Source organism: Bufo gargarizans, chromosome 2, assembly GCF_014858855.1.
Source record: "Bufo gargarizans isolate SCDJY-AF-19 chromosome 2, ASM1485885v1, whole genome shotgun sequence".
Lineage (NCBI taxonomy): Eukaryota > Metazoa > Chordata > Amphibia > Anura > Bufonidae > Bufo > Bufo gargarizans.
This window is the reverse complement of record NC_058081.1, coordinates 653,716,898-653,740,580: the sequence shown is the minus strand read 5'-3', so window position 1 is coordinate 653,740,580 and position 23,683 is coordinate 653,716,898. Positions and strand designations below refer to the sequence as shown.

The window sequence follows — 23,683 nt, the reverse complement described above, 5'->3', positions numbered from 1 at the left end:
TGAACTGGCTGTCCAGGAATGGGAACTGGAGCAGGATTACCAGCACCTGGTCAGCTCCAGTCAGTCACCCTATACCCTGCAAGTACCACCAGAGCAGTGAGAGATCAAACAGAATTATGCGGACTTATATGATCAAGTGACACCGCCTGTCTCTAACCTGATGGGGCTTATGGACTGTACACCATTGGGAGCGTTGAGTTTCGTTCCCCCTCCCCAACAACTAAGCCCATCATCAGGAGACCTGCATTCGGTACCTCCTACTCCCCAACCAGCCCCAGAAATGAGGGACCTTATCGACTGGTCCTGGGAAGACCCACAGATGGCAGGTGGAGATGGGACCGAGATCTCTCTACCGGCCCTACAGAGATGCTGGGCAGCCGGCCCAGATCTCCAACTCCAGCAGCAGTACCAGGAGGAGGAGGTAAGCAACCCCTCCCCTCCACAGCCAACTCCAAACCAGGTACTGGGGTCAGTAGAGGAGTCGTTAGCCCCCTCTGGCCCCCTCCCAGCAGAAAAGCTGGCATCTGGGCAGAGCGCCGCTGGCCTCTGCCCTACTTGTCCCCTTACTACCCAGCAGGACTGTACTCCAGTCCCTCCAGCAGAAGAGCTGGCATCAGGGCAGAGAGCCGCTAACCTCTGCTCCACCGACCCCCTTGTTACAGGGCTGACTTGTACCCCCCTCGCCCCAGCAGAATTGCTGGCATCAGTGCAGAACACCGCTGGCCGCTGTTCCCCAAGTAGCCCCAGCGGTTTGCCTAGCACACCAAGGGGAGACAGTAAGCCCCACAACAGTGCAGATGGGACCGTAGTCTCTGTACCTGCACCACTGGAGATATGGACAGTCTGTCCTGGTCCACAACAACAGGACAATGTATTGGAAGGAGAGGCAGTCTGTTTTCCCCTACAACAAGGGAGGGTGTCGCAGAGAGAGGAGCCTGTTACCCCTTCCCCCCAGCAACAGCTTTGTTCAACCAGGGGAGAGGGCACCCTGGTTACCTTCCCCCCAAGTCATGGATCTACAACTGGGCACAAGTGGCAGGGGGCCATAGGGACAACTACACCCTTGGAGAAAGGCCGGCTGACTATCAGAGCCCCAGACCGCCTGGAGGTCTGGAGTCTGGATAGTCTCAATGGGAAAGGGGAGAAATGTGGCGGAACCCGCCTCGCCACTGGGCATTGGAGAGGCCTGGCTGCCCGCCTCCTACCTGCTGACTATGGCCCCTGGTGATTTGGTACGTTTGAATGCAATATTTGGGCATGTGGTATTTTATATTGCTGCTACTGGCCCTTTAAGACTGTGTAGCCGATTGCATTCAGGCTGTCTTAAATACTATGCATGTTATTATGTGTTCGGTTACATTGTATCTGTGTATGCCAGGGGTCAAGTTAGTCCATTACGTTTGGTAATTGTATTTTGTGGATTGCGTCTGAGACAATGCTTATTGTGTTGGTTAATTACATCTCAGACAATGCTCATTGTGTTTTGTTTATTGCGTTACAGATAGAGGGAAGGGGATTTTGTGTACAATTGCTGGGAAGGTTTAAATACTGTAGATACATATGATTGGCTGTGGGTGGTACCTTGTTGGAAGATGTGTATAAATCAATGCTTGTGTTAAAATAAAGGGAGTTCCTGTTTTTACCCTCAAGTTGAAGTGTTGTCTCATTCTTGGGGGAGGATTTATGGTAAGCTGTCCCAGTTTGACTGCTAGGAGTGTAAACCTATTCGTATGGTTTCCTATTCAACTGTCTACAGCATTCAGGCTTGAAGAGGATTTATATGCTGCTTTGGTTCGGTGATTGTGGGGTCTGCCAGAGTGCTTGGAGACCTCAGGAAACGCTAGGAGCATCCAGCAACAGAGGTACTCAGTCGGGGTGCCAGGTGATCCGTTACAGTACTCTTTAGAATGTGTGCCCCTTTGCCCACCTAGGCTGCAAAAAAAGTGTCACACATGTGGTATCGCCGTACTCAGGAGAAGTTGGGCAATGTGTTTTGGGGTGTCATTTTACATATACCCATGCTGGGTGAGAGAAATATCTCTGTCAAATGACAACTTTGTATAAAAAAATGGGAAAAGTTGTCTTTTAGAGAGATATTTCTCTCACCCAGCATGGGTATATGTAAAAAGACACACCAAAACACATTGCCCAACTTCTCCTGAGTACAGCGATACCACATGTGTGACATTTTTTTGCAACCTAGGTGGGCAAAGGGGCTCACATTTCAAAGAGCACCTTTAGGATTTCGCAGGCCATTTTTTACACATTTTGAATTCAAACTAATTCTCACGCATTAGGGCCCCTAAAATACCAGGGCAGTATAACTACCCCACAAGTGACCCCATTTTGGAAAGAAGACACCCCAAGGTATTTCGTGATGGGCATAGTGAGTTCATGGAATTTTTTATTTTTTTTCACAAGTTAGTGGAATATGAGACTTTTTAAGGAAAAAAAATCATCATTTTCCGCTAACTTGTGAAAAAAAAAATAATTCTAGGAACTCGCCATGCCCCTCACGGAATACCTTCGGGTGTTTTCTTTCCAAAATGGGGTCACTTGTGGGGTAGTTATACTGCCCTGGTATTTTAGGGGCCCTAATGCGTGAGAATTAGTTTGAATTCAAAATGTGTAAAAAATGCCCTGTGAAATACTAAAGGTGCTCTTTGGAATGTGGGCCCCTTTGCCCACCTAGGCTGCAAAAAAGTGTCACACATGTGGTATCGCCATACTCAGGAGAAGTTGGGCAATGTGTTTTGGGGTGTCTTTTTACACATGCCCATGTTGGGTGAGATAAATATCTGTCAAATGACAACTTTGTATAAAAAAAATGGGTAAAGTTGTCTTTTAGAGAGATATTTCTCTCACCCAGCATGGGTATATGTAAAAAGACACCCCAAAACACATTGCCCAACTTCTCCTGAGTACGGCGATACCACATGTGTGACACTTTTTTACAGCCTAGCTGCGCAAAGGTGCCCAAATTCCTTTTAGGAGGGCATTTTTAGGCATTTGGATTCCAGACTTCTTCTCACGCTTTAGGGCCCCTAAAATGCCAGGGCAGTATAAATACCCCACATGTGACCCCATTTTGGAAAGAAGACACCCCAAGGTATTCAATGAGGGGCATGGCGAGTTCATAGAAGATTTTTAGATTTTTTTTTTTTTTTGGCACAAGTTAGCGGAAATTGATTATTATTTTTTTTTTCTCACAAAGTCTCCCTTTCTGCTAACTTGGGACAAAAAGTTCAATCTTTCATGGACTCAATATGCCCCTCAGCGAATACCTTGGGGTGTCTTCTTTCCAAAATGGGGTCATTTGTGGGGTGTTTGTACTGCCCTGGCATTGTAGGGGCCCTAAAGAGTGAGAAGAAGTCTGGAATATAAATATCTAAAAAATGTTACGCATTTGGATTCCGTGAGGGGTATGGTGAGTTCATGTCAGATTTTATTTTTTGCCACAAGTTAGTGGAATATGAGACTTTGTAAGAAAAAACAAAAAAAACAAAAAAATCAATTTCCACTAACTTGTGCCAAAAAAATGTCTGAATGGAGCCTTACAGGGCGGTAATCAATGACAGGGGGTGATCAGGGAGTCTATATGGGTGATTACCCCCCTGTCATTGATCACCCCCCTGTAAGGCTCCAATCAGACGCCCGTATGTGTTTTGCGGATCTGATCCATGGATCCGTAAAACACATACGGATGTCTGAATGGAGCCTTACAGGGGGGTGATCAATGACAGGGGGGTGATCAGGGAGTCTATATGGGGTTATAAGGGGTTAATAAGTGATGGGGGGGTGTAGTGTAGTGTGGTGTTTGGTGCTACTTATTACAGAGCTGCCTGTGTCCTCTGGTGGTCGATCCAAGCAAAAGGGACCACCAGAGGTGCAGGTAGCAGGTATATTAGACGCTGTTATCAAAACAGCGTCTAATATACCTGTTAGGCGTTAAAAAAATGACATCTACAGCCTGCCAGCGAGCAATCGCCGCTGGCAGGCTGTAGTTCCACTCGCTCACCTGCAGTTCCTGTGAACGCGCGCGCCTGTGTGCGCGCGTTCACAGGAAATCTTGCGTCTCGCGAGATGACGCGCCGATGAGTGACTGTGCCTGAGTGAGCCGCCTCCGGAACGCGATCCTGCGTTAGGCGGTCCGGAGGCGGTTAACTGTGACCTTCACGGTAGCCGCCCCTTTAACAGTGACTTTTACAGTGGCCACCCCTTTAACAGTGACTTTCACAGTGTCTGCCTCTTTAACGGTGACCGCCCCTTTAAAAGTAAACTCCGCAGTGCCCACCCCTTTAACAGTGAACTCCACAGCGCCCGTCCGTTTAATAGTGGCTCCTGCCCCCCATGCATGTAGCAGTGTTGTTGTGCCGTCATACATCATATGACTGAACATTTCAGGACCTGCGAACTGCTAAAACCTGTAATCAGTTGTTATGACAACCTGGAGTAGGACCTGCAAGCTTCTATTGGCTGATAAGGGACATGTGACCGTGTGTGTGGCAGTTAGGACTTAAGTGAAAGGCTTGTTGGCTTCTATTGGCTAATGCAGGTCATTTTTGGGGAATATCTTGGGAACGGTACGTCCTAGAGAGCGGAGACCCCCGCAAGATTTCTTTCCAGGTTGCAAGGGATGTGTATACCAAGTTTCGTTGAAATGGTTGGTTGTGGATTTGAGTTTTTGCGGAACATACATACATCTAGATTAAGGCTGACGTGTCAGCCTGCATTTGTGGGAGGGGCGCAGGCTCGCATAAAACAGAAGCAGGCCCTCACCACACTTGCGTGCGTTTCTGGTGCCACTTTCCCGCCACTAACGTCACGCCCCCTGCTGCCGCGCAGCTCGCCAGGTAAGTGAGTCCCGTCGGGTCCCCCGATGCTTCGTCTGCTTCCTCCTGCCGACAGGGTAAGTTACGCCTATCTCAGCCCCCTGTGTTCCCCCACCAATGCCCGGTTCACCCTCCACACACCTACCACTCCCGGCGAGGCTGCAGCGCTGTTCCCGCTTCCGGCGCCCGGCAGAGGGAGGTCACGTGGTAGGCTCTCCCTCACAGCTCCGGGCGCGTTGTCTCTTCAGCTCCCATCGTGTCCCTGGTCCTCCCCTTGCCCAGCTCAGTCGGGGGGGGGGGGGGGTGTCCGGAGCCAGTTACGCGCGGGGGGGGGGGGGGGGGTTCTGCTGCTGCAATCACGCCGCTGCACCAACACCATTTCCGCCCGTGTCCTTCAGCCACCCCCCGCTGGTCCAGCCGGGTGTCTCAAGCACGTTCATTCCTCAACATCACACGTCCCGCTGGCACTGGCCATTCGTCAGGCCTTCCAATTGATAGTTACGGGTCACCATTAGCGTAACAGCCAGGTCAATAAGCTTGCAGGGTCCCTAGGTCACGGGTACAATGGCGCGGTCTGGACTTTACGTACTCCCCCTCACAGTACTGATTGTCTTGCAGACCCCGGGTGCTGTGCCACTCTAGCTACATATTGTCAGCCAAGGTTCTCTCATTCGTCCCGTCTGAGCTGACCATCGCCATTTCCACTCTGCTACATCCGCGGACGTTTCGGTAACTGCTTCATTTTCTTACCACACACTCGTTCGATCTCTCAGTCCAACGCTGCAATGTCTCGGCCAGTCACGGTTGGCCCCCATAGGTGTGGGAACTTCTATTCCATTTGTCGCCCGCTTCAGGCTCACTTCATAGTCACCAGGTTGTCTCCAGTCACGTCACAGGTTCACTTCTTTGTTCATGTCACAATGTTCATTTCCTGTTTGCATCACGCTCAAGTCTGTCAATAACATGTTGTTGCCTGTTACGTGTCAGGCTTACGTATCAATTGTCATCCATGGCCTGTTGGCCTTCTGACTTACGTCATAGCATAGCATGTCTGTTGCCGGTTACGTTTCTGGCTTATGCTTCATTTGCTATTCCATGGCCTGTTCAGTTTCAGGCGTATGTATTATTACTTGCCATCAGTTGCCTGTCACGCCTCAGGCTTCCGTTACAACATACCATGTCTGTTTCCTGTCACGTTCAGGCTTACGTGTTATTGCCATCTGTAGCCTGTTACGCTCCAGGCTTACGTTTATACCTTACCATGTCTGTTGCCTGTTACGTTTCAGGCTTACGTTTTTAATTTGTTATCTGTTGCCTGTTACGTTTCAGGCTCATGTTTCTAATATACCATGACTGTTGCCTGTTACGTTTCAGGCTTATGTTTTCATTTATCATCTGTTGTCTGTTACACTTCAGGCTTACGTTTTTAATATACTATGTCTGTTGCCTGTTACGTTTCAGGCTTACGTTTTTAATTGACCATCTGTTGCCCGTTACGCTTCGGGCTTATGTTTATATCACACCATGTCTGTCGCCTGTTACGTGTCAGATGTACGTTTCCATTTTTCTGCTGCCTCTTACGCTTCGGGCGTACGTTTACAACTATTTATGGCTATGGCCTATCACGCTCAGGCTTACGTGGGTCATTTATCTCTTCTGGTGCCTTAAACGCTAAAGGTCTCACGTTGTATTATTTCATTTCTGTTGCCTGTCACGTCTCAGGTTCACGCTGTTAATTACTATTTCTGTCGCCTGTCATGTTTTCAGACTTGATTACATATTCATTTCTCCGGTACGATTTGAGGTTTGATGTTCAGTTTCTTCTGTTTTTTCAATTCCCTGTCTGGGGCAACATCCTGGTAGCTTTCTTACGTCAATTCACGCTTAGTCAGGCCAGGTCCTCCACAGTACCGCCCGTTTAGAGCACTAGACACTCGCTCACTCTAGTCCTCCTTTAACCACCATTCATGGCTCGGGTGTCGCTTTCGAGGTACAGCGCCTCCAGCTCAACTATTAATTATCTGTTTATCACCTCACAGCTGCAGTATGTTGCATACTTCCAACATCGAGGAAGCCCTATCGGTTCCGGAAACACCCGCATCCAAGCGGCCCAGCTCCTCGTCAATAAGGAGTTGGACAATTCCTAAATTTATTGTGGAACTTAACCGGAGAGGGATCCAACACCCTGCTTCCACCCGAAAAGCAGAGCTATATAGACTGCTGATGGCTGAACCAGCAGCCCCGGACTTGGAGCAAGTCTCTATGTCCACTCTTCAAGTGTCTCTGACACAGCTGCATGCCATGATGAACACCATCGCCTCCTCAGTTTCGGACGTGCAGTCCAGACTCCTGGCCGTCGAGTCCTACCAGGGGCTGGCATCTGATCGATCCGCTCCATCTTTGCCTGTAGCCTCCACTTCAGGGCCCGTTCCCCCAGGTAGGGTCCCATGCGCACCTGAGATAGCTCCCTCGCATTTCATGCGATAGCTCCCCAGCAACATCAAAAAGGACATTTTAGAGGGAAAAAAATCTAGCGTCCATCCTGATAGCCACCCACGACACGGTAGATAGCAAAACCATAGCTTGCGGCGACGTGTCCATTGTTCTTAAGCCAGGGATCCCTGCCTAAACAAGAAGCTTACCATCACGGAGTTCGTCCTCGCGTTCAGTTTACTTAGGGATGTCATCTGCTCTGTCCATCCTGAGAGGCCGGAGGAGTTAGACACGTACCTTTACAGAGTCACGGACTTGGGCCACCAGTACGGTGGGCAGGCTTTCTACGATTACCATTGCTCTTTTTCAGCCAAAGCCGCTGCCGCAGCACTGTTCCGATTCCAGCACACCACAAACTGGGCTGCCATGGACATTTTCTGCCGGCATTTTGCGGGGCTCAAGGCCCCGGCATGTGCTTCTTGCCAATCGATCGCCCACTCTGCAGATTGGTGCCCCAATGCAGGTCCCTCCACGTCCCAGGGCAGATCCCTTCCCAGTAGTTCTGGGTCCCTACAACGGTCTGGCCCAACCACGGACAAGCTAGGGCGGCCCATAGTTTTCCTGGGCAACAGCCAGGTGTGTAACAACTTCAACCAAAACGCCTGTTACTACAACAAATGTAGGGCCCTCCACGTATGTGCAGTTTGTTTCAGGGCTCACCCCCAAATGGCGTGTCCTCAAAGGTCCAGGCCACCATGACTAACCGGGGTCAACTTTTTTTTTTTTTTTTTAACAAAGATATTTATTGGTATTTAGGGATGAGCGAACCCGAACTGTATAGTTCGGGTTCGTACCAAATTTTGGGGTGTCCGTGACACGGACCCAAACCCGGACATTTTCGTAAAAGTCTGGGTTCGGGTTCGGTGTTCGTCGCTTTCTTGGCGCTTTTTGAAAGGCTGCAAAGCAGCCAATCAACAAGCGTCATACTACTTGCCCCAAGAGGCCGTCAGAGCCATGCCTACTATTGGCATGGTTGTGATTGGCCAGTGCAGCATGTGACCCAGCCTCTATTTAAGCTGGAGTGACATAGCGCCGCCCGTCACTCTGCTCTGATCAGTGTAGGGAGAGGTTGCAGCTGCGACGTTAGGGCGAGATTAGGCAGTGATTAACTCCTCCAAAAGACTCCATCCAGTGATCGATCTGCAGCTGTGGATGATTGAACTGCTGCTATTCAACTGCTCACTGTTTTTAGGCTGCCCAGAGCGTTTTTCAGTCACTTTTTTCTGGGGTGATCGGCGGCCATTTTGTGTCTTGTGGTGCGCCAGCACAAGCTGTCACCAAGTGCATTTAACCCTCAATGGTGTGGTTGTTTTTTGGCTAAATCCTACATCAGGGTGAAGCTGTCACACCAAGTCCATTTAACGAGCAATAGTGTGTTTATTTTTTGGCCATATACTAAATCAGGGGCAAGCTGCGCCTTTCACCAAGTACATTTAACCCTCAGTAGTGTGGTTGGTCAAGCTGTCACACCAAGTGCATTTAACCATCAATAGTGTGGTTATTTTTTGGCCATATCGCAGTCTAATTCTGTCAGTAAACCTATACCTGTCACCCAGCGCCTAAATACTAGGCCTCAAGTTTATATCCAGCTAAATCTGTCGTTACTGCTGTACTGTTGGGGCTGGGCAAGTTATTTAGTGTCCGTCAAAGCACATTTTTTGTTCTGGGTTGAAATACAATTCCCAATTTAGCAATTTCCTAATTTAGTGGTTTCTGCTGTATCAGGCCTACTTTAAATACATCCCTAAAAGGGTATATTAGATTCAAGGTGCACATAGGGTCATTCTCAATAACTTCACACACACGCTACTGTGCATTTCCCAGTCTAATTCTGTCAGTAAATCTATACCTGTCACCCAGCGCCTAAATAATAGGCCTACAATTTATATCCAGCTAAATCTGTGGTTACTGCTGTGCCTGTATTAGTGTAATACGGGACCTAAATAGATGCCAGATAGTGTTAGGTGTCTGTAAAAAAAGGCCTGAATTTGAATTCAATACATTGGGCCAAATAATATTTTTGTTGTTGTGGTGAACGATAACAATGAGGAAAACATCTAGTAAGGGACGCGGACGTGGACATGGTCCTGGTGGTGTTAGTGGACCCTCTGGTGCTGGGAGAGGACGTGGCCGTTCTGCCACAGCCACACGTCCTAGTGTACCAACTACCTCAGGTCCCAGTAGCCGCCAGAATTTACAGCGATATTTGGTGGGGCCCAATGCCGTTCTAAGGATGGTAAGGCCTGAGCAGGTACAGGCATTAGTCAATTGGGTGGCCGACAGTGGATCCAGCACGTTCACATTATCTCCCACCCAGTCTTCTGCAGAAAGCGCACAGATGGCGCCTGAAAACCAAGCCCATCAGTCTGTCACATCACCCCCATGCATACCAGGGAAACTGTCTGAGCCTCAAGTCATGCAGCAGTCTCTTATGCTGTTTGAAGACTCCGCTGGCAGGGTTTCCCAAGGGCATCCACCTAGCCCTTCCCCAGCGGTGAAAGACATAGAATGCACTGACGCACAACCACTTATGTTTCCTGATGATGAGGACATGGGAATACCACCTCAGCACGTCTCTGATGATGACGAAACACAGGTGCCAACTGCTGCGTCTTTCTGCAGTGTGCAGACTGAACAGGAGGTCAGGGATCAAGACTGGGTGGAAGACGATGCAGGGGACGATGAGGTCCTAGACCCCACATGGAATGAAGGTCGTGCCACTGACTTTCACAGTTCCGAGGAAGAGGCAGTGGTGAGACCGAGCCAACAGCGTAGCAAAAGAGGGAGCAGTGGGCAAAAGCAGAACACCCGCCGCCAAGAGACTCCGCCTGCTACTGCCCGCCGCCATCTGGGACCGAGCACCCCAAAGGCAGCTTCAAGGAGTTCCCTGGCATGGCACTTCTTCAAACAATGTGCTGATGACAAGACCCGAGTGGTTTGCACGCTGTGCCATCAGAGCCTGAAGCGAGGCATTAACGTTCTGAACCTGAGCACAACCTGCATGACCAGGCACCTGCATGCAAAGCATGGACTGCAGTGGAGTAAACACCTTAAAACCAAGGAAGTCACTCAGGCTCCCCCTGCTACCTCTTCTGCTGCCGCCGCCTCGGCCTCTACTGCTGCTGCCGCCTCGGCCTCTTCTGCTGCTGCCGCCTCGGCCTCTTCTGCTGCTGCCGCCTCGGCCTCTTCTGCTGCTGCCGCCTCGGCCTCTTCTGCTGCTGCCGCCTCGGCCTCTTCTGCTGCTGCCGCCTCAGCCTCTTCTGCTGCTGCCGCCTCGGCCTCTTCTTCCGCCTCTGGAGGAACGTTGGCACCTGCCGCCCAGCAAACAGGGGATGTACCACCACCACCACCACCACCTCTGTCACCAAGCGTCTCAACCATGTCACACGGCAGCGTTCAGCTCTCCATCTCACAAACATTTGAGAGAAAGCGTAAATTCCCACCTAGCCACCCTCGATCCCTGGCCCTGAATGCCAGCATTTCTAAACTACTGGCCTATGAAATGCTGTCATTTAGGCTGGTGGACACAGACAGCTTCAAACAGCTCATGTCGCTTGCTGTCCCACAGTATGTTGTTCCCAGCCGCCACTACTTCTCCAAGAGAGCCGTGCCTTCCCTGCACAACCAAGTATCCGATAAAATCAAGTGTGCACTGCGCAACGCCATCTGTGGCAAGGTCCACCTAACCACAGATACGTGGACCAGTAAGCACGGCCAGGGACGCTATATCTCCCTAACTGCACACTGGGTAAATGTAGTGGCGGCTGGGCCCCAGGCGGAGAGCTGTTTGGCGCACGTCCTTCCGCCGCCAAGGATCGCAGGGCAACATTCTTTGCCTCCTGTTGCCACCTCCTCCTTCTCGGCTTCCTCCTCCTCTTCTTCCACCTGCTCATCCAGTCAGCCACACACCTTCACCACCAACTTCAGCACAGCCCGGGGTAAACGTCAGCAGGCCATTCTGAAACGCATATGTTTGGGGGACAGGCCCCACACCGCACAGGAGTTGTGGCGGGGTATAGAACAACAGACCGACGAGTGGTTGCTGCCGGTGAGCCTCAAGCCCGGCCTGGTGGTGTGCGATAATGGGCGAAATCTCGTTGCAGCTCTGGGACTAGCCGGTTTGACGCACATCCCTTGCCTGGCGCATGTGCTGAATTTGGTGGTGCAGAAGTTCATTCACAACTACCCCGACATGTCAGAGCTGCTGCATAAAGTGCGGGCCGTCTGTTCGCGCTCTCGGCGTTCACATCCTGCTGCTGCTCGCCTGTCAGCGCTACAGCGTAACTTCGGCCTTCCCGCTCACCGCCTCATATGCGACGTGCCCACCAGGTGGAACTCCACCTTGCACATGCTGGACAGACTGTGCGAGCAGCAGCAGGCCATAGTGGAGTTTCAGCTGCAGCACGCACGGGTCAGTCGCACTACAGAACAGCACCACTTCACCACCAATGACTGGGCCTCCATGCGAGACCTGTGTGCCCTGTTGCGCTGTTTCGAGTACTCTACCAACATGGCCAGTGGCGATGACGCCGTTATCAGCGTTACAATACCACTTCTATGTCTCCTTGAGAAAACACTTAGGGCGATGATGGAAGAGGAGGTGGCCCAGGAGGAGGAGGAGGAGGAGGAGGAAGAGGGGTCATTTTTAGCACTTTCAGGCCAGTCTCTTCGAAGTGACTCAGAGGGAGGTTTTTGGCAACAGCAGAGGCCAGGTACAAATGTGGCCAGCCAGGGCCCACTACTGGAGGACGAGGAGGACGAGGAGGAGGTGGAGGAGGATGAGGATGAAGCATGGTCACAGCGGGGTGGCACCCAACGCAGCTCGGGTCCATCACTGGTGCGTGGCTGGGGGGAAACGCAGGACGATGACGATACGCCTCCCACAGAGGACAGCTTGTCCTTACCCCTGGGCAGCCTGGCACACATGAGCGACTACATGCTGCAGTGCCTGCGCAACGACAGCAGAGTTGCCCACATTTTAACGTGTGCGGACTACTGGGTTGCCACCCTGCTGGATCCACGCTACAAAGACAATGTGCCCACCTTACTTCCTGCACTGGAGCGTGATAGGAAGATGCGCGAGTACAAGCGCACGTTGGTAGACGCGCTACTGAGAGCATTCCCAAATGTCACAGGGGAACAAGTGGAAGCCCAAGGCCAAGGCAGAGGAGGAGCAAGAGGTCGCCAAGGCAGCTGTGTCACGGCCAGCTCCTCTGAGGGCAGGGTTAGCATGGCAGAGATGTGGAAAAGTTTTGTCAACACGCCACAGCTAACTGCACCACCACCTGATACGCAACGTGTTAGCAGGAGGCAACATTTCACTAACATGGTGGAACAGTACATGTGCACACCCCTCCACGTACTGACTGATGGTTCGGCCCCATTCAACTTCTGGGTCTCTAAATTGTCCACGTGGCCAGAGCTAGCCTTTTATGCCTTGGAGGTGCTGGCCTGCCCGGCGGCCAGCGTTTTGTCTGAACGTGTATTCAGCACGGCAGGGGGCGTCATTACAGACAAACGCAGCCGCCTGTCTACAGCCAATGTGGACAAGCTGACGTTCATAAAAATGAACCAGGCATGGATCCCACAGGACCTGTCCGTCCCTTGTGCAGATTAGACATTAACTACCTCCCCTTAACCATATATTATTGGACTCCAGGGCACTTCCATATTCAATCCTATTTTTATTTTCATTTTACCATTATATTGCGAGGCTACCCAAAGTTGAATGAACCTCTCCTCTGTCTGGGTGCCGGGGCCTAAATATATGACAATGGACTGTTCCAGTGGTGGGTGACGTGAAGCCAGATTCTCTGCTATGGGACCTCTCTCCAATTGATTTTGGTTAATTTTTATTTATTTTATTTTTATTTTTATTCATTTCCCTATCCACATTTGTTTGCAGGGGATTTACCTACATGTTGCTGCCTTTTGCAGCCCTCTAGCCCTTTCCTGGGCTGTTTTACAGCCTTTTTAGTGCCGAAATGTTTGGGTCCCCATTGAATTCAAAGGGGTTCGGGTTCGGGACGAAGTTCGGGTTGGGTTCGGATCCCGAACCCGAACATTTCTGGGAAGTTCGGCCGAACTTCTCGAACCCGAACATCCAGGTGTTCGCTCAACTCTAGTTATGACATATGTGTATACCACTTTAAAGAACCAAGCGTATATATGTTTGTGTAATATGGTTCAGGTGGGCTGTAACGCTCCTATGCTGGCGGCATGACAATCGCCAGCAGTCATGCAATTGCTTCACGAACAAACTGCCGAATGGAGACCACAAACAGGAGGTCGTGGGGCTCCCATTAAGGATTGCAACATTGTTACAATCGGTAGTTAAGAGGAGTTTGGGTGGCCGTCGTTCGACTACCAACCATGCGGCGGTCGGCCATTTTAGATCCTTTGTTCGTGCAGCGGTGCCTGATGGGAGAAATGCAATGCTTGATGGGAGAAATGCAATGCCTGATGGGAAAAATGTGGGGAATGCCCCTGCCATGTCATTATGGAAACCCCTTGCATGAGGACTTGTACAAATGTTGGAACTTGGAATAAAGACCTCAGTTGACTCCCAGCCTATGTTTTGTCTAGTTCTTGGGAGGGAAGGATTGTATGCTGTACCGGCCTATTTGGATTATTGCCTGCTTTTCCTGTCTACCAGTGGAGACCTCGTGGATTGTACTACCTCTCCGCTACACTATTATAGCAGAGGTCTGAATTTCCACAGTTCGATTCTCCGGTCTGGACATTTCAGAGACCTAAAGTCGAAGGATCTCTTTCCAGGGATCTCATTTCAAACCATTAGTATTTGTTTGCTGGAGATTCTAATGCCCTCACCCACAGCCAATCAAACACAAAAAGGATACATATATATTTTAATCCTAAACAACATACTCAATCGGTCCAAAACCTGAACCGCTGTAGGGCACCTCTGCATCAGATGGAATAAATTCCCTGTGCCGATAGGCGTCGCTCTTGCAATCACTGCACACCTCACTTATTTGGGCAGTCACGGGACCATAACTGACCAAATACCTCAAGTGTGAACTCAGCCTTACAGGTCGATGTTAGCGCCAAGAAGAAGCGCGCTCCTTTTACACCATCATCAGCTGACTCATAGATGTCTACAGAACCTGTTCTATTAAGGCCTCATGCACACGATCGTTGTTGTGTTCCGTTCCGCAAAATGGGGTTCTGATGTTCCGTGATCTGTTTCCGTTTTTGTTTCCGTGTGTCTTCCTTTATTTTTGGAGGATCACCAGACATGAAGGAAAGTAAAAAAAAGTCTAAGTCAAGTTTGCCATGCAAATGATAGGAAAAAAACGGACGTGGATGACAATCTTGTGTGCCTCCGCGTTTTTTCACGGACCCATTGACTTGAATGGGTCCGTGAACCATTTTCCGTGAAAAAAATAGGACAGGTTATATTTTTTTGACAGACTAGAACCATGGATCATGGACGCGGATGACAAACGGTGCATTAGCCGAAAGTCAATGGGTCCGCAGAAAATCACGAAAAACGGAACAACGGACACGGAATGAAACAACGGTCGTGTGCATGAGGCCTAACCCCTTATACAAGTAGAGCCCCCGACAGAGTGGAGAGGGGGTCAGCGGTAAGGTTGTGGTGACGTCAATGATTATTTTGCCCTTCCTCTGATCCGTCAGAACAATAACCCCAAAAAAACGGATCCTGTCTGTGGAGCGTCCGCCTTCACTCGGTCAGCATTTGGTCAGTAACCCATCAGTATTGCTAATGCCAAAAACAGGAGTGGATCCAAAACAGAGGTGACCGAGTCAACCATTCAAGAACCGCTGGGTTGCTGGTTGTAACGGATCACCTTGCACCCCGACTGAGTACCTCCGTTGCTGGATGCTCCTAGCGTTTCCTGAGGTCTCCAAGCACTCTGGCAGACACCACCATCACCGAACCGAAGAAGCAGATAAATCCTCTCAAGCATATGAATGCTGTAAACACTTGAATAGGAAACCATACGAATAGGTTTACGCTCCTAGCAGTCAAACTGGAACACCATACCATAAATCCTCCCCCAAGAATGAGACGACACTTCACTTTGAGGGTTAAAGCTGGAACTGACTTTATTTAGACATAGCACACCTACTGTAAACCCCCCCAACAGCCTCATTTACATACAATAGGGCACATGGAGGGCTATGGTACAAGGAAGGGTGGGGCCCGACAATAGCAAGGGCTGATGGGAGATTGAGGAGGGACAGAGCAGCTGGTTTAAACTGGTCTCCCAGTGTTCCTGAGACAACACCTTGCTGGGGAAACAATGGGACAGGAGAAAGGGGGAGGAGAAGAGGCACAGAACAGCAATGCCTTTACATAGCAAACACCACAGTAAGAGCAAGACATATACAGTTTACAACACATCGCAATACAATTTAATCAAACCCATAATAACATACATAATATTTAAGACAGCCTGAATGCAATCTGCTACAGTCTTAAAGGGCATTGTTCCTAAAAGTCATAATCTGTCCACGGATGGTCCTTAAAGGGCCAGTAGCTGCAATATAAAATACCAAATGCCCAAATTGCATTCAAACGTACAAATTTACCAGGGGCCATAGTCAGCAGGTAGGAGGCGGGCAGCCAGTCTTCTCCAATGCCCAGTGGCGAGGCGGGTTCCGCCACATTTCTCCCCTTTCCCATTGAGACTATCCAGACTCCAGACCTCCAGTCGGTCTGGGGCTCTGATAGTCAGCCGGCTTTTCTCAAAGGGTGTAGTTGTCCCTATGGCCCCCTGCCACTTGTGCCCAGTTGTAGATCCATGGCTTGGGGGGAAGGTAACCAGGGTGCCCTCTCCACTGGTGGAACAAAGCTGTTGCTGGGGGGAAGGGGTAACAGGCTCCTCTCTCTGCCACACCCTCCCTTGTAGGGGAAAACAGACTGCCTCTCCTTCCAATCCATTGTCCTGTTGTTGTGGACCAGGACAGACTGTCCACATCTCCAGTGGTGCAGGTACAGAGACTACGGTCCCATCTGCACTGTTGTGGGGCTTACTGTCTCCCCTTGGTGTGCTAGGCTGCCGCTGGGGAGAGGGGGTAACTCCTCTCCCTTACACACTTTCAGCCGCTGGGGAGAGGGGGTAACAGGCTCCTCTCCCTGAACCGTAGACTGCAAGTGGGGAGAGGGGGTAACAGGCTCCTCTCCCTGGACCGTAGACTGCCAGTGGGGAGAGGGGGTAACAGGCTCCTCTCCCTGGACCGTAGACTGCCAGTGGGGAGAGGGGGTAACAGGCTCCTCTCCCTGAACCGTAGACTGCCAGTGGGGAGAGGGGGTAACAGGCTCCTCTCCCTGCGACACCCTCTTTTGTTGTAGGGGAAAAGCGACTGTCTCCCCTTCCAATACTTTGTCTTGCTGTTGGGGACCAGGACAGACTGTCCCTATCCCCAGTGGTGTAGGTGCAGAGACTACGGTCCCATATGAACTGTTGTGGGGCTTACTGTCTCCCCTTGGTGGGCTAGGCTGCCGCTGGGGAGGGAGAACGAGACTCACCCCTCCCGGTGGAATATTCTGCTGCTGGGGATCTGGGCCAACTGCCCAGCATCCCTGTAGGGCCGGTAGAGAGACCGCAGTCCCATCTCCACCTGCCTTCTGTGGGTCTTCCCAGGACAAGTCGATAAGGTCCCTCATTTCTGGAGCTGGTTGGGGAGTAGGGGGTACCGAATGCAGGTCTCCTGATGACGGGCTTAGTTGTTGGGGAGGGGGAACGAAACTCACCACTCCCAATGGTGTACAGTCCATAAGCCCCATCAGGTTAGAGACAGGCGGTGTCACTTGATTATATAAGTCCGCATAATTCCGTTCGATCTCCCACTGCTCTGGTGGTACTTGCAGGGTATAGGGTGACTGACTGGAGCTGAACAGGTGCTGGTAATCCTGCTCCAGTTCCCATTCCTGGACAGCCAGTTCAATCAGGTCTGGCCTTAGGTCTTCGGCCATAGGGAGATCCAGCACGGCCTCTCTGTAGTCAAATATGTCCCAAAGCCGTGACTCTTCCGCACTCCCAAATTCTGGTTCTGCAAAGGTCCCCCATAATAAGCCAGGGCCATTATAATCCTTGCCCTCGGGTTTGTCAAATTTGGCCATTCCTGGAACCCGCTGAACCGTGTACCAACGTAGCGCTTGGTGTGCATCATCGAGACCCAGTTCCCTCCATGCCAGTGAATTAAGTTGCATCACCAATTCCTCCTGGGCCTGTTCTCCCAGCATAGGTATCCGTAGGGCCACTCTGGCCTGTAACCGCTGCTCCTTGCTGGGAAGACGCTCACCTCGCCAACGCTGGACACCTTCTAGGGTTTCTTCCCACATCTCTTGTCGGACGCTCTCTCTGCAGTCCAACCTGGTTGCCTCTCCTATTGGCTTGACCAGGGGTGCCAAGAGGTTCCGTAACCTCCGGTTAAATTCATTTCCTACCTCGAGCATTGTCCAGGGACTCGCTGGTTCTATGCCGCTCCATAATAATTCCTGTGTCTCCAGGGTGTTGTTCCTCTCACACCAGGACGCCATCCCACCGCTGCCACCAATGTAACGGATCACCAGGTACCCCGACTGAGTACCTCCGTTGCTGGATGCTCCTAGCGTTTCCTGAGGTTTCCAAGCACTCTGGCAGACACCACCGAACCGAAGAAGCAGATAAATCCTCTTGATGCATATGAATGCTGTAGACAGTTGAATAGGAAACCATACGAATAGGTTTACGCTCCTAGCAGTCAAACTGGGACAGCATGCCATAAATCCTCCCCCAAGAATGAGACGACACTTCACTTTGAGGGTAAAAGCAGGAACTGATTTTATTTAGACATAGCACACCTACTTTAAACCCCCCCAACAGCCTCATTTATATACAATTGGGCACATGGAGGACTAGGGTACAGGGAAGGGTGGGGCCCGACAATAGCAAGGGCTGATGGGAGATTGAGGAGGGACAGAGCAGCTGGTTTAAACTGGTCTCCCAGTGTCCCTGAGACAACACCTTGCTGGGGAAACAATGGGACAGGAAAAAGGGGGAGGAGAAGAGGCACAGAACAGCAATGCCTCTAACATACATAATATTTAAGACAGCCTGAATGCAATCTGCTACACAGTCTTAAAGGGCATTGTTCCTATAAGTCATAATATGTCCACGGATGGTCCTTAAAGGGCCAGTAGCAGCAATATAAAATACCACATGCCCAAATTGCATTCAAACGTACAAATTTACCAGGGGCCATAGTCAGCGGGTAGGAGGCGGGTAGCCAGGCCTCTCCAATGCCCAATGGTGAGGCGGGTTCCGCCACACTGGTCAAGACACGACCGCTAGTTGACACCGGGAGCTCAGGCCTCTCGCTGTGACCACTGCTGCCACGACCACTTACTCTGCTGCGACCTTTGCCTGCTCCAGAAACATTTAGGTCTCTGCCCCTCCCCTGTGCAGGACCGGGCACTTCTCTGTCCCACATACTGTTAGATCAAATACATAAAGAGGAAAATAAGCCCTTTTTTCCCACTAATACACTCCACAAAATGCTGTAGAAATATATAAGCAACGCACAAGGGCAAATAAGAGGTAGAAATATCCCCTGTAATACCCCTGTTAATGCCGCTATCACACAGCACTTTACCCCAATAAGAGCGGTTTGCTGGAATCACAGAGCTGTATACTGCAATGCGGCTGCGCAGTCAGTGCAGCAAGGTGTAATAGGATTGTGCCTGTTCCCCAGGCTGTGACCTCCCGACTGATCCCTGTTCTACAGAAACACTGGGGATGATTCCTCCCTGTCCTTTCCCTGCACCACAATGAAGTCTTCCCTCGCACTGTCCCTAGCGCCTGCTGACGTCTCTCCCTGCACTAAGTGCACTGGGAAATGGCAGAATCCAAGATGGCTGCCGCTATTCATAGGGCTGTGACATCACAGGGCTGGCTGCTGATTGGCTGCACGCATGGCATTATGGGTGATCCCGCCTTCCCAGAGCTCCTTGCTCCATGTCCTCACACATGCAGCAGCCATTTTAGGAAAAAATGTCATTCGTTACCATGAAGCGCGAGGAAATTTGGATTTGTTGTGAATCTAATTCTTTTTGAAATTCGTATTGAATTCCACTTCGTCAGCTTCGAGTCGCTCATCTCTAGCCTAGGACTTACCACTTTGTCCTCTCACCAGCCGAGGTACAGGTAGGTGTATGTACTGTAGGTGCTCAGGGGCTCCCCATCATGGCTCCTCGCCTCTGGTGGAAGAACGTGTCCCCAAAGAGGAATACATTGTGGGTCAGGAGATGGTGGAGAAGGTTCTATTACATTCCAGTGTAGTGACCTCTGACCCGGCCAGACGACGTCAGTCCGGCATAAACAGTGCCCAGTAACAGAACGCAGCGTTATAGCGTGCAATGTGAGCGCAGTGACGGGCAGAACGCCAGGGGGTGCATAGTACCTGCCTCGGGGCCCATAGACACCAGTGTGTTGTGGTATATGGATGGTGGACGGCTGGTACTGACTGACGTGTTCTTCTCTCTTCTCAGCTCCTCTGGATAAACCCGTCCTCAGGATTAGATCTGACTCCATGTATGTCGTCGATGGCACCAATGTGACCCTCCTGTGTGACGCCGGTGGTCAGACTGTGACTACTTACACCTTCTACCGAGACCAGACGCCTATATGCACCGCGCCCCATGTCTTCTGCAGCGGATCATCCCTGGACTTCACCCCGATATCTGAGATGTACAGTGGGTCCTACACCTGCCGCATCGAGAACCCGGTCAGCTTCAACCTCAGCGACCCCATCAATGTGACCGTATCATGTAAGAGAAGCCTCCTGAGATGTCTGAGGGTCGCCCTCCCGTCCCTCCATGGTCTCATACAGGGGGTGGACGGGAACATGTTTATCTTAGAAAATGGGTCAAATTATGCAAGAAATCCTAAAGTTGTCAGATACTCCATATCATGTGTAGTAGCCAGAGAACCCAAGACCAAAATGTCTACTGCAGGTGCGGGTATGAGAGGAGTAAGATCTGTGTAGGAGTATTGTAGGCGCTCATGCGCACTCCTGTAAGCTCATGTTCCCCTGATCTCATCAGACCCTCGCGGTGCAGACGTCTGTCCTCATTCCATACAAAGAGCAAACCATGGCGTGCTCCACCCTGTGCTGTATGTGCGGAGGTATGAGGAAGCATCAGTCCTAGGGGAGACGCCATACACATGGAATCAGCAGCAGCCATATACCGTCCACACACTGCTACACTGGCTTCATACACTGCCATATACACTCCACACACTGCTATACTGGCTTCATACACTGCCATATACACCCCACACACTGCTATACTGGCTTCATACACTGCCATATAAACTCCACACACTGCCATATACACTGCCACACACTGCTATACTGGCTTCATACACTGCCATATACACTCCACACACTGCTAAGCTGGCTTAATACACTGCCATATACACTCCACACACTGCTAAGCTGGCTTCATACACTGCCATATACACTTTGTACACTACTATACTGGCTTTATTCACTGCCATATACACTCTGTACACTGCCACACACTGCCATATACCGTCCACACACTGCTATACTGGCTTCATACACTGCCATATACACTCCACTCACTGCTATACTGGCTTCATACACTTCCATATACACTACACACACTGATATACTGGCTTCATACACATCCATATACACTCCATACACTACCATATACACTCCCCTATACACTACATACACTGCTATACTGGCCTCATACACTGCCATATACACTCCACACACTGCTATACTGGCTTCATACACTGCCATATACACTGCTACACACTGCTATACAGGCTTCATACACTGCCATATACACACCACACACTGCTATACTGGCTTCATACACTGCCATATACACTCCACACACTGCTAAGCTGGCTTCATACACTGCCATATACACCCCACACACTGCTATACTGGCTTCATACACTGCCATATAAACTCCACACACTGCCATATACACTGCCACACACTGCTATACTGGCTTCATACACTGCCATATACACTCCACACACTGCTAAGCTGGCTTAATACACTGCCATATACACTCCACACACTGCTAAGCTGGCTTCATACACTGCCATATACACTTTGTACACTACTATACTGGCTTTATTCACTGCCATATACACTCTGTACACTGCCACACACTGCCATATACCGTCCACACACTGCTATACTGGCTTCATACACTGCCATATACACTCCACTCACTGCTATACTGGCTTCATACACTTCCATATACACTCCACACACTGATATACTGGCTTCATACACATCCATATACACTCCATACACTACCATATACACTCCCCTATACACTACATACACTGCTATACTGGCCTCATACACTGCCATATACACTCCACACACTGCTATACTGGCTTCATACACTGCCATATACACTGCTACACACTGCTATACTGGCATCATACACTGCCATATACACTTCACACAATGCTATACTGGCTTCATACACTGCCATATACACTGCTACACACTGCTATACAGGCTTCATACACTGCCATATACACTACACACACTGCTATACTGGCTTCATACACTGCCATATACACTGCTACACACTGCTATACAGGCTTCATACACTGCCATATACACTCCACACACTGCTATACTGGCTTCATACGCTGCCATATACACTGCTACACACTGCTATACAGGCTTCATGCACTGCCATATACACTATATACACTACCCTATACACTACATACACTGCCATACTGGCTTCATACACTGCCATATACACCCCACACACTGCTATACTGGCTGCATACACTGCCATACACAGTCCACACACTGCCATATACACTCCACACACTGCCATATACACACACAATACACTACTATACTAGCTTCATACACTGCCATATACACTCCATACACTGCTATATACACTCCCCTATACACTACATACACTGCTATACTGACTTCATACACTGCTATATACATTCCACACACTGCTATACTGGCTTCATACACTGCCATATGCACTCCAGATACTGCCATACTGGCTTCATACACTGCCATATACAGTCCATACACTGCTATACTGGCTTCATACACTGCCATATACACCACATACACTGCTATTTACACTCCATACACTGCCATATACAGTCCATACACTGTCATATACACTCCACACACTGCCATACAGACTCCATATACACTCTATACACTGCCGTACGTCCTCCATACACTGCCGTACGTCCTCCATACACTGCCGTACGTCCTCCATACACTGCCGTACGGCCTCCATACACTGCCGTACAGCCTCCATATACTGCCGTACGTCCTCCATACACTGCCGTACCTCCTCCATACACTGCCGTACAGCCTCCATACACTGCCGTACAGCCTCCATACACTGCCGTACAGCCTCCATGCATTGCCGTACGGCCTCCATACACTGCCGTACGGCCTCCATACACTGCCGTACAGCCTCCATACACTGCCGTACGGCCTCCATACACTGCCATACGGCCTCCATACACTGCCGTACAGCCTCCATACACTGCCGTACAGCCTCCATACACTGCCGTACGGCCTCCATACACTGCGGTACAGCCTCCATACACTGCGGTACAGCCTCCATACACTGCCATACGTCCTCCATACACTGCCGTACGTCCTCCATACACTGCCGTACGTCATCCATGCACTGTCGTAAGGCCTCCATACACTGCCGTACGGCCTCCATACCCTGCCATACATTTTAATGCTTTCCTCTGTATTTGCAGATCGTATATCGGATATATCACTGACGGTGAACACATCCGCACTGGTTTGGCCGGGATTAGACTCGGTGTCTCTGCGCTGTTCGGCCCGCGGTACAAATGTCAGCTACTCCTGGAGCCTGGACGGGGCGGCCCTGCCTCCGGAGCCACATTACGTGCTAAGTGCAGATAGAAGCGTTCTCACCATCAGCCCGGTGTCTTCTAAGGATAATGGATCCTTCACCTGTACAGCCGCGAACAGTATAAACAACCTGACGAGCCCCGAAGTCCTCCTCCACCTCGGCTGTGAGTAACCCCGACCATGACCCCTCATTACATGTCCTCATATGTCCTGCTCCTCAGGGACTTACCTCCCACCACCTCATCTTCTGAGGGGAAAGTGAGTGTAGGCTTCCTGCGGCTCTTCTCCTGTACAGTGCAAAGATGTGCAAAAATGTCCTGTGTGAACACGATGCTAAAGCCATTGTGCAGATCAGCGGTACAGCGGCCGTGGTCTGCTCGGGGGCAGGGATGAGCGAACCTGGACTGTTAGGCCCCTTTCACACGGGCGAGTTTTCC

General features: G+C 50.5%; 1 protein-coding gene across 1 annotated transcript in view; it reads left to right on the top strand.

Annotated features, from left to right (window-relative positions):
• Window positions 1–23,418, top strand: part of LOC122926264 (carcinoembryonic antigen-related cell adhesion molecule 1-like) — a 53,302-nt gene extending 29,884 nt beyond the window's left edge. Inside the window, exons 3-4 of the mRNA XM_044277639.1 lie at window positions 19,849–20,127; window positions 23,129–23,418. Of these exons, the coding sequence (XP_044133574.1) occupies window positions 19,849–20,127; window positions 23,129–23,418 (569 nt within the window). The remainder of the gene's footprint in view (window positions 1–19,848; window positions 20,128–23,128) is intronic.
• The last annotated feature ends 265 nt before the right edge of the window (window positions 23,419–23,683 follow it).